This window comes from Triticum aestivum, chromosome 7D (genome assembly GCF_018294505.1).
Source record: "Triticum aestivum cultivar Chinese Spring chromosome 7D, IWGSC CS RefSeq v2.1, whole genome shotgun sequence".
Taxonomy (NCBI): Eukaryota; Viridiplantae; Streptophyta; class Magnoliopsida; order Poales; family Poaceae; genus Triticum; species Triticum aestivum.
In genome coordinates, this window is record NC_057814.1 from 585,631,896 (window position 1) to 585,646,402 (window position 14,507).

Genomic DNA, 14,507 nt, shown 5'->3' on the forward strand with positions numbered 1-14,507 from the left:
AGATCCCAATTCTCTGAGCAACCTAACATGTTTTAGAGTGAATAGTCTTCAGTTGACTTGTTACGGTCGGTGAATTACACCCTATCCTCACAATACCGACAAGAGTGTGCAACTCCGCGGTTATACGTGAGCACCTCTCACAGTCGTGCGTGTGCAACTATGCGTGCTGCAACTCCGCGACCATGCATGTGCGACTATGTTGATGAGAATGTGCAACTCCACCATCAGGTATATGCGACTACGTGGTTTCTTCAGAAAATAGAACAATATAAGTCTGAATTTTCTGAAAACTTGTAGATGAATTCCAAAAGGGGGGCTAGCATGTTCTGGGCACTTAAATTGGAACCATGCACGTGTACTGCACATGCTCAGAAACTACAGAGCACCGAATCGGGTTGAATCCACTAGTACAGTACCTGCAGAATCACCAAATCAATAGCGGCAGCGGCAGCAGCCAGATCCAGCCAAATCTGCGAAGAAGCAGCAGCAGCCGTGCGCGGCGACTTCAACTCGTAGCTGGATCCCGCCCGCAGCAGCAGTAGCTTGGCCTGGGCGCGCGGCGGCCATTTCAACTCGCAGACAGATCCCGCCCGCGTCAGCAGCTCATCGCCTTCGGCGGGGTCGAGGCACTGCTCGTCGCCCGGCATGGAGGCCTGGGTCCGCGACGGTGCGGCGCTGCTCGTCAGTGTTCAGATTGGGCACGCCACTGCTCTCCCAGCCGGATCCCGCTGAGGCTGCGCTCGCGTGCGTGCTCGGCGGCGCACTCCGGTGGCCGGTTAACGGCGGTCGCCGGACGGGAGGAAGTAGTGGAGATGCGCGTCCGCGCCTCCGATGTGTGTGTGTGGATGGCGGGTGGGTTGGAGTGATGGTTGTGTGGGGATTTGCCAGGGTGGACCCTGACCAGGTGATTTGTCGGTAGCGCATGTGACTTTCGGGACGATCAGGGGCGAGATCGAACGGCGCACGAGCGGCCGCTCGGTTCGTTTAAATAGTGCGCGTGCACTTTGGAGATTTTAGGTATAATAAAACCAACACCAAGAGCGACGGTGTAAAATTGTCGCTGGCAACCTTCTTCCATGCTAAACCCCGTCGTTTCTAAACGACAACAACTCACACAGGCATGAAAACAGCCAAAAGAGAAACAAGAGAAATTATCCTGGAGGCAGATGATTCATTTTCTGAAGGGAATTCCCATCAACTCGAGGCATATTTCCACCCTGAAAATGATACGACAACAGTGAGAACTCACAGAAAAACTATTAGGCCTGATGCTACTAAATTATGGACCAAAATAACACTTACAAGTTACAGCGTGGCTATCAGATCAGACTTGGTGTGAACCAGACTTCCAATGGACAGATGGTTCCGTAAAGACCTCCACCAGATGGGAAAGCATCTTCAAGTGTCTGCCTTTTCAGGTCATATACCTTCACGCCGCTCCATTGGTTACGGCGATGCTCAAAAGCATGGCGCTCTCTGAGGCGGGGAGTTGTGAAATAGATACAATCCGGTCTTAGTTTGGGGAATTCTTTGGTGGATAAAATGCCTGGGCTATTCTGTCCGACGAAGGCCGCATGTCCCCGCAGAGCCTTCCCTGAGCTCAGTGCTACCCTTGTCTGACTCTTGAGGTCCAACCTGTCTATTTCAATCCTGACATTGTTTCCCTGGTGTGTGTCAAGAAAGACACGCACCTGCAGGAGATTACCCCAAGGAGTCGAAAGCAAGTACCTAGTGATAACTGGGTCGTCGAACATGTCATTGTCATCCTCGGCAATGACCGTTTTCTTCCTCGGTTTGTCTGATCCACTAAAGTCCCATGACTTCAATATCCCTTCCATTGTCACCGCATAGAACCTACCGCGGTGGTAGATACAGTCTGCAAAACTATCTCCGTTTCTTCGGATCACCGAAACTTGTTGCCAATAGGTATCTCCTATTCTCGCGAAAGAGAGCCGCTTGCCGTCCAGGTGGATGACCAGAGCAACAGTGCGACAAGTGGACGGAGGACCGGACAACACAACCTTGTCATAGAAATACCCACCGAGAGACTGCACATCATGAACACGTTCTATCATGTAACACCCGTAACGATAGCCCACGATCTTCCCTTCGTCTCCATAGACACCCTGTATGCACGACGCAAAACCGGTGATTGGTGGGAGCGGGATCAACGCCGCGGTGAAGGGGTCATATAGGACAAGATCCGAGAGCTCGTTTGCCATGATTAACCAGCCATGGGAGGCACCGCAGCAGGCCACAGCTTGGCCCCTGGGAAAGCTGACCTGAAAAGTTCTCTCAGTATCCAGGAGGTTGCGGAGCTCAGAAGTAGCAGCAGGATCACATAACCTACGCCGCACACGGCGCTGTTGATCCCCTGCGGGAGGAGGCTCCGCTGCCAAGGAAACAAGCCACGGCGTGCGGCGAGGTGGGGCACCGCCTGCGGCCACAGATGCAGAACGCCATGATGGACAGACAGCATGGAAGGCTAGGGCCTCGGGGAGCTCAAGGAGATGCAGTATCCGGATGAGGAGATCTATGGGGAGGTCCGACCAGCCTGCACTTGCATAAGGTCCTGTCATTGTGAATAATTCACCGAAAAAGAAGATGTAAGCAGATGTATATAACGAAGCAAATAAGCCCGTGTACGTTGCCCACTCGGACAAGGCCCCTTCCCCTTTTCCCCTACAGTATATGTAACGAAGGAACAAGAATACAATTCAAATTGGCAAACCGATTTCTACCATCGTTGGGATCGACCGAGCCATTGAAAGAGCAAAACAAAACTTTACATCACAACGCGAGTTTAACTGACGGCCGTGGAGGATTCCATCAACATTTTTGGCTCCAACACCCCGGTTCCGTTGAACAGAATGAAACCAATAGATTCATCATATTTATATGAGAATACTATATAACCCGTACGATTGATTGCCAGCAAAATCGCACCTTTGCGACAAAAAAAAACTGCCCCCTCAACAAAGCTTCACACACAGCTCATAAAAATTGGATCTTTCTAATCGTTGTGCGACAGATTACGGTATGCTTACCCATGGAGGTGGCCTTGGGAAATTCATCATCGAGAGAGATAGGAGGGGCAGCTGTGGAAGTATCTCCAATGGTCTTCTCTTCATCTGAAAGGAAAGAAAGGGGATCGGAATCAGGGGATGCGTGAAATCCGGCCGGTGAGGAGGAGCGGCAGGGGGGGTGCTGCCACTATCGTGCCGGTGGCGTAAGTTGAGGGCTGCCATGGCGGGGGCATATGGCTTGGGGGGGGGTTGCTGGACTGCGGCGGCGCAGGGCGAAGGCGACGAGCGGAGCCACTGGTTTTGCTTCCTTGGCTTCGATTGAGACTGGGGATTGGGGGAGACGCGTAAGGCGACCTTGAGAGAGATAATCCTGAGAGTTGGGCCGGTCGGGCCACCCAGGCACCGCCGGTCGTGCTTCGACCCATGTAGGGTTCGCGCCAGCACATTCCTATTTGGCGCTTCTGGCGCGTTGAAGGCATTTTCACCATCTGGCGCACACACCCCAACAGAGCTTTGCCAGCCCATTGAGATTTTTTTCCATTCCTGCTAAGCTTCAGGAAAGTTGTGGCCGATGGCAATCAAACTCGAGACCTATCGTCGAGTAATACAAAATGGTAGTACCCACTACGCCATCTTCACGCTTGTGATTAGTAATTTCTTTTTCCCTATATTCTTTCTTCAGTACGCTATGAATCGTGAGGTCACGTTTTCGTTTTTCTTTTCTTTTCTTGTTCTTTTTCTTCTTTCTTTTATTTTTTACTTTCCTTTTTGTTTTCTCCATGCGTGATTTTTTTCAAATTCGTGAACTTCTATTTCCAAATCAATGATCATTTTCAACTTTGTGGTCTAAAAAAAATGATGAACCTTTTGAACTTTGGTACACCTTTTTTCAAAATGGATGAACTTCTAAAAAAACCGGTGATTTTTTTTTCAAAATCAGCATTTTTTTCCAAATTCTATGAATATTTTTCAAAATTGATGACTTTTTTGTCAAATTCAACGATCTTTAAAAAACGTTGAAGTTTTTCAAGTTGGTGAACTTTATTTCAAATTAGATGAACTTTTTTTCAATTTCATGAACTTCTTTTCGAATCGACGAACATTTTTCAAATTAATGAAAAAAATCAGAATACGTAAATTTGTTTAATTCATGAATTTTTATTTTTTTGCAATAGTTTTTTGCTTTTCGTTTTATTTTCAAATGCGATCAAGAACATGGTCCGGCCCACCAGCATCGGCGCAAGGGCGCCAGGGAGCTTGTGAAAGTGCAATTGTCACTTAATCACAATTTTGGTGATTGATCACAATACGATTTTGAGGACTAATATCGTTTGGTAAGTTTATCTCAGGACACTGGTTCCTCTATTCTGTCTACGGACGTCGGTAACCCCATCCATACAAAAAGGGAAAAAGATGGTGTTCATCGGTGACTCAAGAAGTTTTTCAGTTTTCTTTTTGAGTCCTAGGAACATCCGTACTATTAAGAGTGGTTGCTATGATTTCGGAGTTTGGGAACTCAAAACTTTTCCATACACTTTTCTTCCTTTTCGTGTTGGGCCTCGTTTGAAGAGAATCTAACCGAGAATTTTCCTTCTCTTAGGAGTCCGGGTGCATGGACCTCTTTTTGTCTGGGTGCCCGGAGGCACCCACAAGTTTTCACTTTAGCTCGGCCACCCCTGGGTGCCCGGTCTTTCCTGTGCGTGGCCACCCCGGGTGCCCGACCTCCTGTAGGAGATATGCCCTAGAGGCAATAATAAATGTTATTGATTATCTCCCTGTTCATAATTATGTTTATGTTCCATGCTATAACTGTTGTGGTTCCCGAGCCCGTATATCCATAAAGGCTCTGGGGAGAACCCATATGCACGTGTGGAATGATAAACGGTAAAATGTATTCCTAGTCATGCCTCTAAGACTAGCTCAAGTGTTGCATGATGATTATGTTTTCCCAATCATGGGCATGTCTATGCCAAGCAATTTTGAGGGCACAATGTCAGGAAGGACATTTGTGTTGAATCGACCCGAATTGATGTTATGCTATGAGATACATTCGTCACAAGTTAATGGTTTATAACACAGACATAGTTAATGTTTGCATAATTCCTTAGACCATGAGAGTATCGAGTTTCTTCATGCTTGCTTCATGAACTTTGGGGTTTGTTAAACGTCATCCGTAACTGGATGGCTATTACGGCGGCTTACGGGTTCATGGGAAAGTATGTTAAGTGACTTGATAGCTCGAGATTGGGATTTGCTCCTCCGACGATGGAGAGATATACTCGGGCCCTCTCGGTGTTACGGTGTCCATCATCGTCTGGCCAGACACTTTGTGAATTGATCACGGGGATGCCGGAACACGAAACGAGAAAAGAGAACAAAACCGGTAACGAGGTAACTAGCATAGTGGACAAGTTGTTGATCCACGGGAATGCCAACATGTCTCACCTCAGGTATTTTTAACATATCGCGAAGCAACAGGAATAGCACACGGCAATTGGAGGTTCACTCGAATATTTATTCGTGTGGGTATAGGGGTCAATATGGGTGTCCACGGCTCCGATGTTGATCATTGATCGGAAGGGGTTCCGGGTCATGTCTATACTTCACCGAACCTATAGGGTCACACGCTTAAGGGTCATCTATCTGCTGAATACTAGACAGGGACTGAGAGAAAATCACCGAAAAAGTTTCGGACACCGAAAAGTTTCGGACAGTGGAATCGTACCGCAGAGAGAGGTCATCGAATAAGTTTCGATGATACCGAAAAGTTGTTTCGGGATACACCATTAAGTCAAATTGGTTTTGGCACATGCCTGATAATTCTTGGAGAATGCCAGAATCATTCTGGAAGCTTTTTGGAATTTTCTGAGATAAAAACCGGAAATGTTCCGGAGCTGCCGGAGCCACTTCAGATGCGTTTCGCAGATGAAAATCACTAAAACCGGAATTGTTTCGGAACGCGTTGAAAATCATTTTAGTGGGTACTGGAAATGTTCTTAGCCCACATAAATATTTTCAGTTCGATCAGACGCTGAAAAATGTTGTCATGAATAGTGAAAATCAGCTTTATGGTTACTTTATGGAAAGCCACCTTTTGGGGCTTTGCTCCAAAAGATCTTGGGGATGACATGGATGGATAGGAGTCATTTTTTGGGCCCCTCATGGGGGTGTGGCCGGCCACATGGGTTATCCCCCCTTAGGGACCCTCTTGTTCATTGGTTTCACTCCTAGGTCCTTGTGGAAGGACTTCATTCATGTGCATTTTGGGTTTTTTGTGAAACTACCCTACCCCCTTGGGATTTCCTATAAATAGAGGTGGAGGGGCAGCCCTCCACACTCATCCTTTGCTCTCATACACATGCCATGCATTATCTGGCTTCTTCTCTCCCTCCCACGAAAAGAGTTTCGTAGAGCCGTAAGGCTGTCTGGTTTCCGGCAGGAACTAGTTCTGGACAGCGAAGCCCTGCCGGATAGATGACACCGTTTGTGTGCAACTCTGTAGAGAGATCGTAGTCGGTCTTAGTTCGTGAGTGCCTCCTGAAGGGTTGTCCGTGTGACCGTCCAAGTTTCGAAGGTCCTCCCGAAGGGTTGTCCGAGTGACCGTTCGAGTTTCGAAGGTCCTCCCGAAGGGCTGTCCGCGACACTGTCCGGGGGGGCTGTTCGACCGCCTCCCGGAGGGTTGTCTGAGGAGCTGATGAGGGTATACATCCTCGCAGTTGGGAGGTTGTAAATCCTAGCTGCGGGGATCTGCACCGCCGATCGTCATCGACTCTACTTCCCGCTGCGCTACGAGTCGGTAACGAAAAAGATCAAACCATGTATGCAGTCTCCATAGTGGTCCTGGGCTGGTGCGTAGGTCGGAATTTTTTTGTTTTCTGCTGCGTTACCCTTCAGTGGCATCATGAGCCGTGCTATGCGTAGATGCAGGTTGCGATCTAGAATACATAGAGATGTATGGGTATTGCATAATATAATTAGGTAGTAGATGAGATCTATTGCTGAAAATTATTTATGCGGGTGACAGATGAAATCTGTTACCCGATGTTCTTGTTGCTTCCCTAGAATTTGCGTTTGCTCAATCTCGAGACAGCATGGTGGAATTTGACAAAGTTCTGGCAATCCGTGATCCTGATTGATCATGGAAGTGCTATCAGTTCTTTGGGTTCTGCCATAGTCAAAAGAAAGATGAAATTCGCAGACGACAGGGCAATGCAGATATGATCTGCACGGGGGTCATGCGTATGACGAAGTTTAATATGGGGTTCGAGATTTATTGTCTCGTGCTTCATACACCCTGCAAAGTTAATCTAGCGACATGAACTATCATACTTGATGATGAACGTTGGTCAGTGCGGTTTAAGTCAAAACCTTAGAAGCCACGTAAAATAAATTTTGCATAAACCGATTAGAGGCGTCTAACTTGGTTTTGCAGGATGTGCATGTGATGTGGTATAGCAGTGCTCATACTAATTCGATTATGTATGAGATGACTATATGATGTAATTTGATTAACATGACCTGCGTGTCATGATTCGGCATGATGGCTGGAGCCATATGATTGCACTTTAATGACCTGCGTGTCAACCTTAAGCAATGCATTAATTTTATATGCTATGGAGATAGCAATATTATCTGGTGCATCGACAAGGTGGTGGCAATCTTCGCGAAGGTGAACACCAACACGAATGCCGAAGACGAAGAAATGAAATACTTCTCCGTCAGAAAGGGCTATACCATATCATGCTATTATGAATTGCCTGAGATGTTTATCCCTTATGATGCACCCTTCTTGATTGCGCGGTAGTCGCTTTTTATTAGGGTGATCTCTCACAAAAATACCAAGTAGTTAGTGTTCTCCCAAGTGTAGCACCGTCACGGCACCTATCTTTTCGGGGTGCGCCGTGTCACACGGGTACGAACGATTAGAGAAGTGTGAGGCGGGTGAGTTGAGACCTCGCAGCGAGATCACTTGGTTGTCTTGACGTTCAGGCATGACCGTCATGAGCTCGGAACACACGCATCGAAAGATGAACAAGAGTCACATAGAGATGTGATTGGCAAGTTGGCCTACCGGTTGAGATTTTTCGTCATCACTGGTGTTACACCAATGGCGAACAATTGAAATGTGGTTCTTGTATCACTCACAATCAATTTTGAGAGATATTGATTTGAGTGGGAGCGCACTGTTGAATTAACATGTTTAATTCTCAATGCAATTAATTTTGAACACTGTCTAAGTGTGGTTTGCATAATAGTTGTAGAATAATGGCTTGCATTTCCACCTTCCCTATTAAAATTGAATAGCTGTTAAATATCTGGTTAAAACTTTACGATTGGTAACGTAATATGAGGATTGTCCTCAAAAGTGCCGAGAAGGACTTTGTCCTATCGCATGCTTTCCGTATCCTCCCGCTAATGCTATGGATCATGTGACTCTCGTCCTTCGATCCAAAAGCTAGAATTCTGTTACGGTCAAGTGGAATATGTTTGCTCCCATGAAACCCAAACTTCGAAAGTTGGGATAGTTATATGATATTCATGGAACTGAAAATTGTTTTAAGATACAAACAAATCAATGTTTGTTTTCAAGTATTAGTAAAAGTGTTTACTATGCATTTGACTGTTGGGAAAGGGATCCAGAAGAACGCCTGTCATATAATGAAAGGTGAATAAAACAACAACTTAAAGAGAAAGGAAGTGTCCAAAGGGTGTTAGTATGACTTACACGCCTAGGAAGTCCAGGGCTATGCCACTCTTAAGTTGGGTGCTTCTTCTGAGAGTAGGAGAAATACTAAAAGTTAAACTGTTAGAAGTATAAAGGCAAAAGGAAAGAAGACTGGAATATCCAGCTCATGTATGAATGTCATACAAGTTTTTGATGTATAGAAGGCTGGTCAAAGATATAGTTCTTGCGAATTATGGTTAAACATGTTAATCACTAATTCTTGGGTATTGTGAGTTCATCACAAAAATTCCCGCTCGATTGCATTCTGTTGCAACTCGATGTAAGAACTACTATGGCCTGAAAGACTAGCTAGAAATGAGGTTAAGGTATACACAGGGAACATAGTAGATGTTACTATACCTTCCATCGGTGTATTGCCGTCTGTATTTATTTTGATAATTCATTTAGAGTTTTACAAACTCTATCCCATTGCATAAGGTATCTTGCAAGAAGGTTGTTCATAAGAGAACTTTTTATGTTCGATGTTATGAATAACACAAGGGCCATACTTTCATTATGAATGAGATATATGTTATGAATATTGATAATAATACAATACCTCTGGATTTACTTTCATAATTCATTTTAGAGTTTCATACACTCTAGCCCATTGCACAATGTTTGTTGCAAAAGAGTTGTTCATAAAAACAACAATTATTGTTAAGTATTATGAATAACATAAGGGCCATACTTCCATCATTGATGGGACGTATGTTATGAATATTGATGGTAATATGATACATCCATAACACTGACGCTAAATGTCGCAAGACTAAAAGAATACCACACAAGTGTGGCACTACATTTGGTCACATTGGAGAACCCGTATGGAAAATTCCATTATGATGGATTTTGAAGTCCTTTTGATTTTGAATCATCTGACACTTGCAACTTTCCTCTGAAAAGTGAAGTGACTAAAATACCGTTCACAGGCCATAAGGAACGAACAACAAACTTATTAGTGATCATACATTTGATGTGTGTAGTCCGATAAGTGTTGTTAGTGGTGGATTTATTTATCTTCAGAAATGACTCAAGTAGATATATGGATATTTATTTGATGAGACGTAAGTCTGGATCTTTTGAAATCATTTGAAAGGTTCTCAAAAATGAAGTAGAAGTTATTGTAACAAGAAAATTATGTTTCTGCAATTTGATTGTACAAAGGAATATTTGAGTTACATGTTTAGCGAATGTCTGATGAGTTGTGAAAGGGGTTTCATAACTTGCACCTCCCGGAACACCACTGCAAGTGGAAAGTCCGTGGAGATGTAATCAAACCATTTATGACATGGTAAGGTCAAAGATGACATAAATAAATTTGCCATTATCCCTTTTAAAGTGATGCTTTAGAGACTGCGGCTTTTACACTGAAAAGAGCTACATCGGGTCTGTTGAAATGAAGCCATGGTATGGTACGCCCAACCATGTTATATCTTTTCTTAACATTTGGAATATGGGGCTTGTGTAAAAGGTTACAAACCTATTCCAAATCAGACAAGTGCTACTTTGTAGGTTATACCAAAATGTTGGGTATTCCTCCCTCACTATACCGAGGCAAATAGTTTTGCCGCGAAACGGTGTGCTTTTAAAGAGAATGGTTCTTTCAAAAGGTGAGTGGGAGAATAGTGCAACTCGACGAGATAAACCGTATCTACGTCATCAGATCAAAGGAAAGAGACCTTGGAAGTAATTCCAGAGTTTCCTACTGCGACTGATACGGAAGTCTCTACAATAAAATGTATGAACTTCGGTCGAACTTGCAGCTGAACCACGTAGGGAAGGCTCGTGCAAACCTCTTAGGTGCGCAAACGAGATATTGTTGTTAGACAACATTATACCTACGATACACAAGGAAGCGTTGATGGGCCCTGACTCCAGAATTGGCTAAATGCCAATACAACCCGAGTTAGTTTCCATATAAGTGATTCAAGATTTAAACCTTGATACACCTTTCGGAAGACTTAAGAGTCTAACGAATATTTATGGAACTTAAAACTGATATGGATAAAAATGTTTTATCCATAAAGCTCGACTTGTTGAAATAACAAGTTCAAGAGTTGACTACGATGAGGTTGTTTTCATCGTAGCGATGCTTAAAGTCGGTTCGGGTTGAACTAGCAATTAATACATATTTCAATCATGATATATGAAACATGGATGATAAAAGGATTTCCATCTGATGGAAATGAAAGCTAGGACTTGTATATGATACAGTCCAAAGTAATTTGTCGATCCAGAGGATGCTAGTAGGTATGCAAACTTCAGAGTTCCAGCAATGGACAGAAGAGAGCAAAATGGAGTTGGAATCTTCGTGTTTTGATGAAATGGTCAAAGGGGTTTTGACTTCATCAATGGGTAACGAAGATGCTTGTAATTCAAGAAAGTAAGTGGGAGCGTAATAATATTTCTAAAAACCTTATGTGCTTGGCACATTGGTAATTGGAAATAAATTTCTTGACACGAATTAGGACTTCATTTGAAAATAGTTTTTCGATGAAGTGCTTAGGCTAAATAGCCTCAATATTAGGCATGATGATCTATGGAGATAGATTTACCTAATGGGGCTAAGCAATGAATACATATTGACAAGATGCTAAAACCTTTTAGCATTTAAAACGCCAAGGAGTGATTCTTGCCAAAGTCACATGGAAAGAGTTTTTGCAAGACTCGGTGTCCCAAAACACTGATGAGTAAAATACATGATGCAATTCCACACACTTTTGTGTTTGGATTAATCATGTATTCCATGGTATGTAAAACAACCAGATATGTCCGATACTCCCAAGGTGTTGCGAGTATGGATACCAAAGTGATCAAATTACTAATCATGGGACAACAGTGAAAGATGTCACATAGTACTAGAGTAAGTACTGATGACATGGTTTTCTCGCAAGCAGAGATCATGAAGAGTTCGTTGCAAAATGTTACATCGATACAGTCTTCATCTTTTCTCCATGCGATTTTGATTTAAATTAAGGGTTTTGTGTAACACACAATGTGGTGGCACAGTTAGTTGGAATTTGTTCAAACTAGTTACTGTGGCGAATTCTATAACAAGGCTAAGTATGTTGACGCTTTAGAAGCGACAAAGAAGATGTTGAATCATATAGTTCATTCATGAACTTAGTATAGTTCCAAGATGGCTTTTGACAATGGGACACTACTGCAGGTAGTTGCTCCATAACTCAGTCTGAGGAATCCAGGTTCGACCTGTGATTCACATACATACAAAGCCAAGTCCACACAAAATATGAATTTTGTGAAAACGTGAAAACACGAGGACATGCAAAGATACACACGGAACTGAAGTCGTCAGATCCGTTGGACATCAGGCTATACCACAAGCGAAGCATATTTACACCGGTGTGCCACAGGTGTGAAGTGCATTAGCATAAGCTAGATTATTGTCTCTAGTGCAAGTGGGAGTCTGTAGGAGATATGCCCTAGAGGCAATAATAAATGTTATTGATTATCTCCCTGTTCATAATTATGTTTATGTTCCATGCTATAACTGCTGTAGTTCCCGAGCCCGTATATCCATAAAGGCTCTGGGGAGAACCCATAAGCACGTGTGGAATAATAAACGGTAAAATGTATTCCTAGTCGTGCCTCTAAGACTAGCTCAAGTGTTGCATGATGATTATGTTTTCCCAATCATGGGCATGTCTATGCCAAGCAATTTTGAGGGCACAATGTCAGGAAGGACATTTGTGTTGAATCGACCCGAATTGATGTTATGCTATGAGATACATTCGTCACAAGTTAATGGTTTATAACACAGACATAGTTAATGTTTGCATATTTTCTTAGACCATGAGAGTATCGAGTTTCTTCATGCTTGCTTCATGAACTTTGGGGTTTGTTAAACGTCATCCGTAACTGGATGGCTATTACGGCGGCTTACGGGTTCATGGGAAAGTATGTTAAGTGACTTGATAGCTCGAGATTGGGATTTGCTCCTCCGACGATGGAGAGATATACTCGGGCCCTCTCGGTGTTACGGTGTCCATCATCGTTTGGCCAGACACTTTGTGAATTGATCACGGGGATGCCGGAACACCAAACGAGAAAAGAGAACAAAACCGGTAACGAGGTAACTAGCATAGTGGACAAGTTGTTGATCCACGGGAATGCCAACATGTCTCACCTCGGGTATTTGTAACATATCACGAAGCAACAGGAATAGCACACGGCAACTGGAGGTTCACTCGAATATTTATTCGTGTGGGTATAGGGGTCAATATGGGTGTCCACGGCTCCGATGTTGATCATTGATCGGAAGGGGTTCCGGGTCATGTCTATACTTCACCGAACCTATAGGGTCACACGCTTAAGGGTCATCTATCTGCTGAATACTAGACAGGGACTGAGAGAAAATCACCGAAAAAGTTTCGGACACCGAAAAGTTTCGGACAGCGGAATCGTACCGCAGAGAGAGGTCATCGGATAAGTTTCGATGATACCGAAAAGTTGTTTCGGGATACACCATTAAGTCAAATTGGTTTCGGCACATGCCTGATAATTCTTGGAGGATGCCAGAATCATTCTGGAAGCTTTTTGGAATTTTCTGAGATAAAAACCGGAAATGTTCCGGAGCTGCCGGAGCCACTTCAGATGCGTTTCGCAGATGAAAATCACTAAAACCGGAATTGTTTCGGAACGCGTTGAAAATCATTTTAGTGGGTACTGGAAATGTTCTTAGCCCACATAAATATTTTCAGTTCGATCAGACGCTGAAAAATGTTGTCATGAATAGTGAAAATCAGCTTTATGGTTACTTTATGGAAAGCCACCTTTTGGGGCTTTGCTCCAAAAGATCTTGGGGATGACATGGATGGATAGGAGTCATTTTTTGGGCCCCTCATGGGGGTGTGGCCGGCCACATGGGTTATCCCCCCTTAGGGACCCTCTTGTTCATTGGTTTCACTCCTAGGTCCTTGTGGAAGGACTTCATTCATGTGCATTTTGGGTTTTTTGTGAAACTACCCTACCCCCTTGGGATTTCCTATAAATAGAGGTGGAGGGGAAGCCCTCCACACTCATCCTTTGCTCTCATACACATGCCATGCATTATCTGGCTTCTTCTCTCCCTCCCACGAAAAGAGTTTCGTAGAGCCGTAAGGCTGTCTGGTTTCCGGCAGCAACTAGTTCTGGACAGCGAAGCCCTGCCGGATAGATGACACCGTTTGTGTGCAACTCTGTAGAGAGATCGTAGTCGGTCTTAGTTCGTGAGTGCCTCCTGAAGGGCTGTCCGTGTGACCGTCCAAGTTTCGAAGGTCCTCCCGAAGGGTTGTCCGAGTGACCGTTCGAGTTTCGAAGGTCCTCCCGAAGGGCTGTCCGCGACACTGTCCGGGGGGGCTGTTCGACCGCCTCCCGGAGGGTTGTCTGAGGAGCTGATGAGGGTATACATCCTCGCGGTTGGGAGGTTGTAAATCCTAGCTGCGGGGATCTGCACCGCCGATCGTCATCGACTCTACTTCCCGCTGCGCTACGAGTCGGTAACGAAAAAGATCAAACCATGTATGCAGTCTCCATAGTGGTCCTGGGCTGGTGCGTAGGTCGGAAATTTTTTGTTTTCTGCTGCATTACCCTTCACCTCCTTGCTTCAGCCGCCCCGGGTGCCCGGTCCTCTTCTCTTTTGTAGTGATTTTTCTCTAGTGAGTCCGGGTGCCCGGACCCCTTTAGTCCGGGTGCCCGGGGGGGCGGCTGTGTAACGACCACATTTTTCATGGGGTACCCCCCCTTCTTCTTCC

The 14,507-nt window shown here is 44.6% G+C and overlaps 1 protein-coding gene across 2 annotated transcripts; it reads right to left on the reverse strand.

Moving 5' to 3' along the window:
* Nucleotides 1-979: 979 nt before the first annotated feature.
* On the reverse strand, nucleotides 980-3,359 carry LOC123166296 (putative F-box protein At4g22660). Of its 2 annotated transcripts, none has more exons than XM_044584075.1 (3): nucleotides 3,048-3,359; nucleotides 1,303-2,554; nucleotides 980-1,217 (listed from the first exon to the last, which is right to left on the reverse strand). In XM_044584075.1, the coding sequence occupies exons 1-2, from the start codon at nucleotides 3,049-3,051 to the stop codon at nucleotides 1,320-1,322; spliced, it is 1,239 nt and encodes a 412-aa protein (XP_044440010.1). In that variant the 5' UTR covers nucleotides 3,052-3,359; the 3' UTR covers nucleotides 980-1,217; nucleotides 1,303-1,319. The 2 variants fall into 2 exon arrangements, with proteins under 2 accessions (XP_044440010.1, XP_044440009.1); XM_044584074.1 differs by having other exon boundaries at nucleotides 1,303-2,572; nucleotides 3,048-3,346.
* Nucleotides 3,360-14,507: the final 11,148 nt, after the last annotated feature.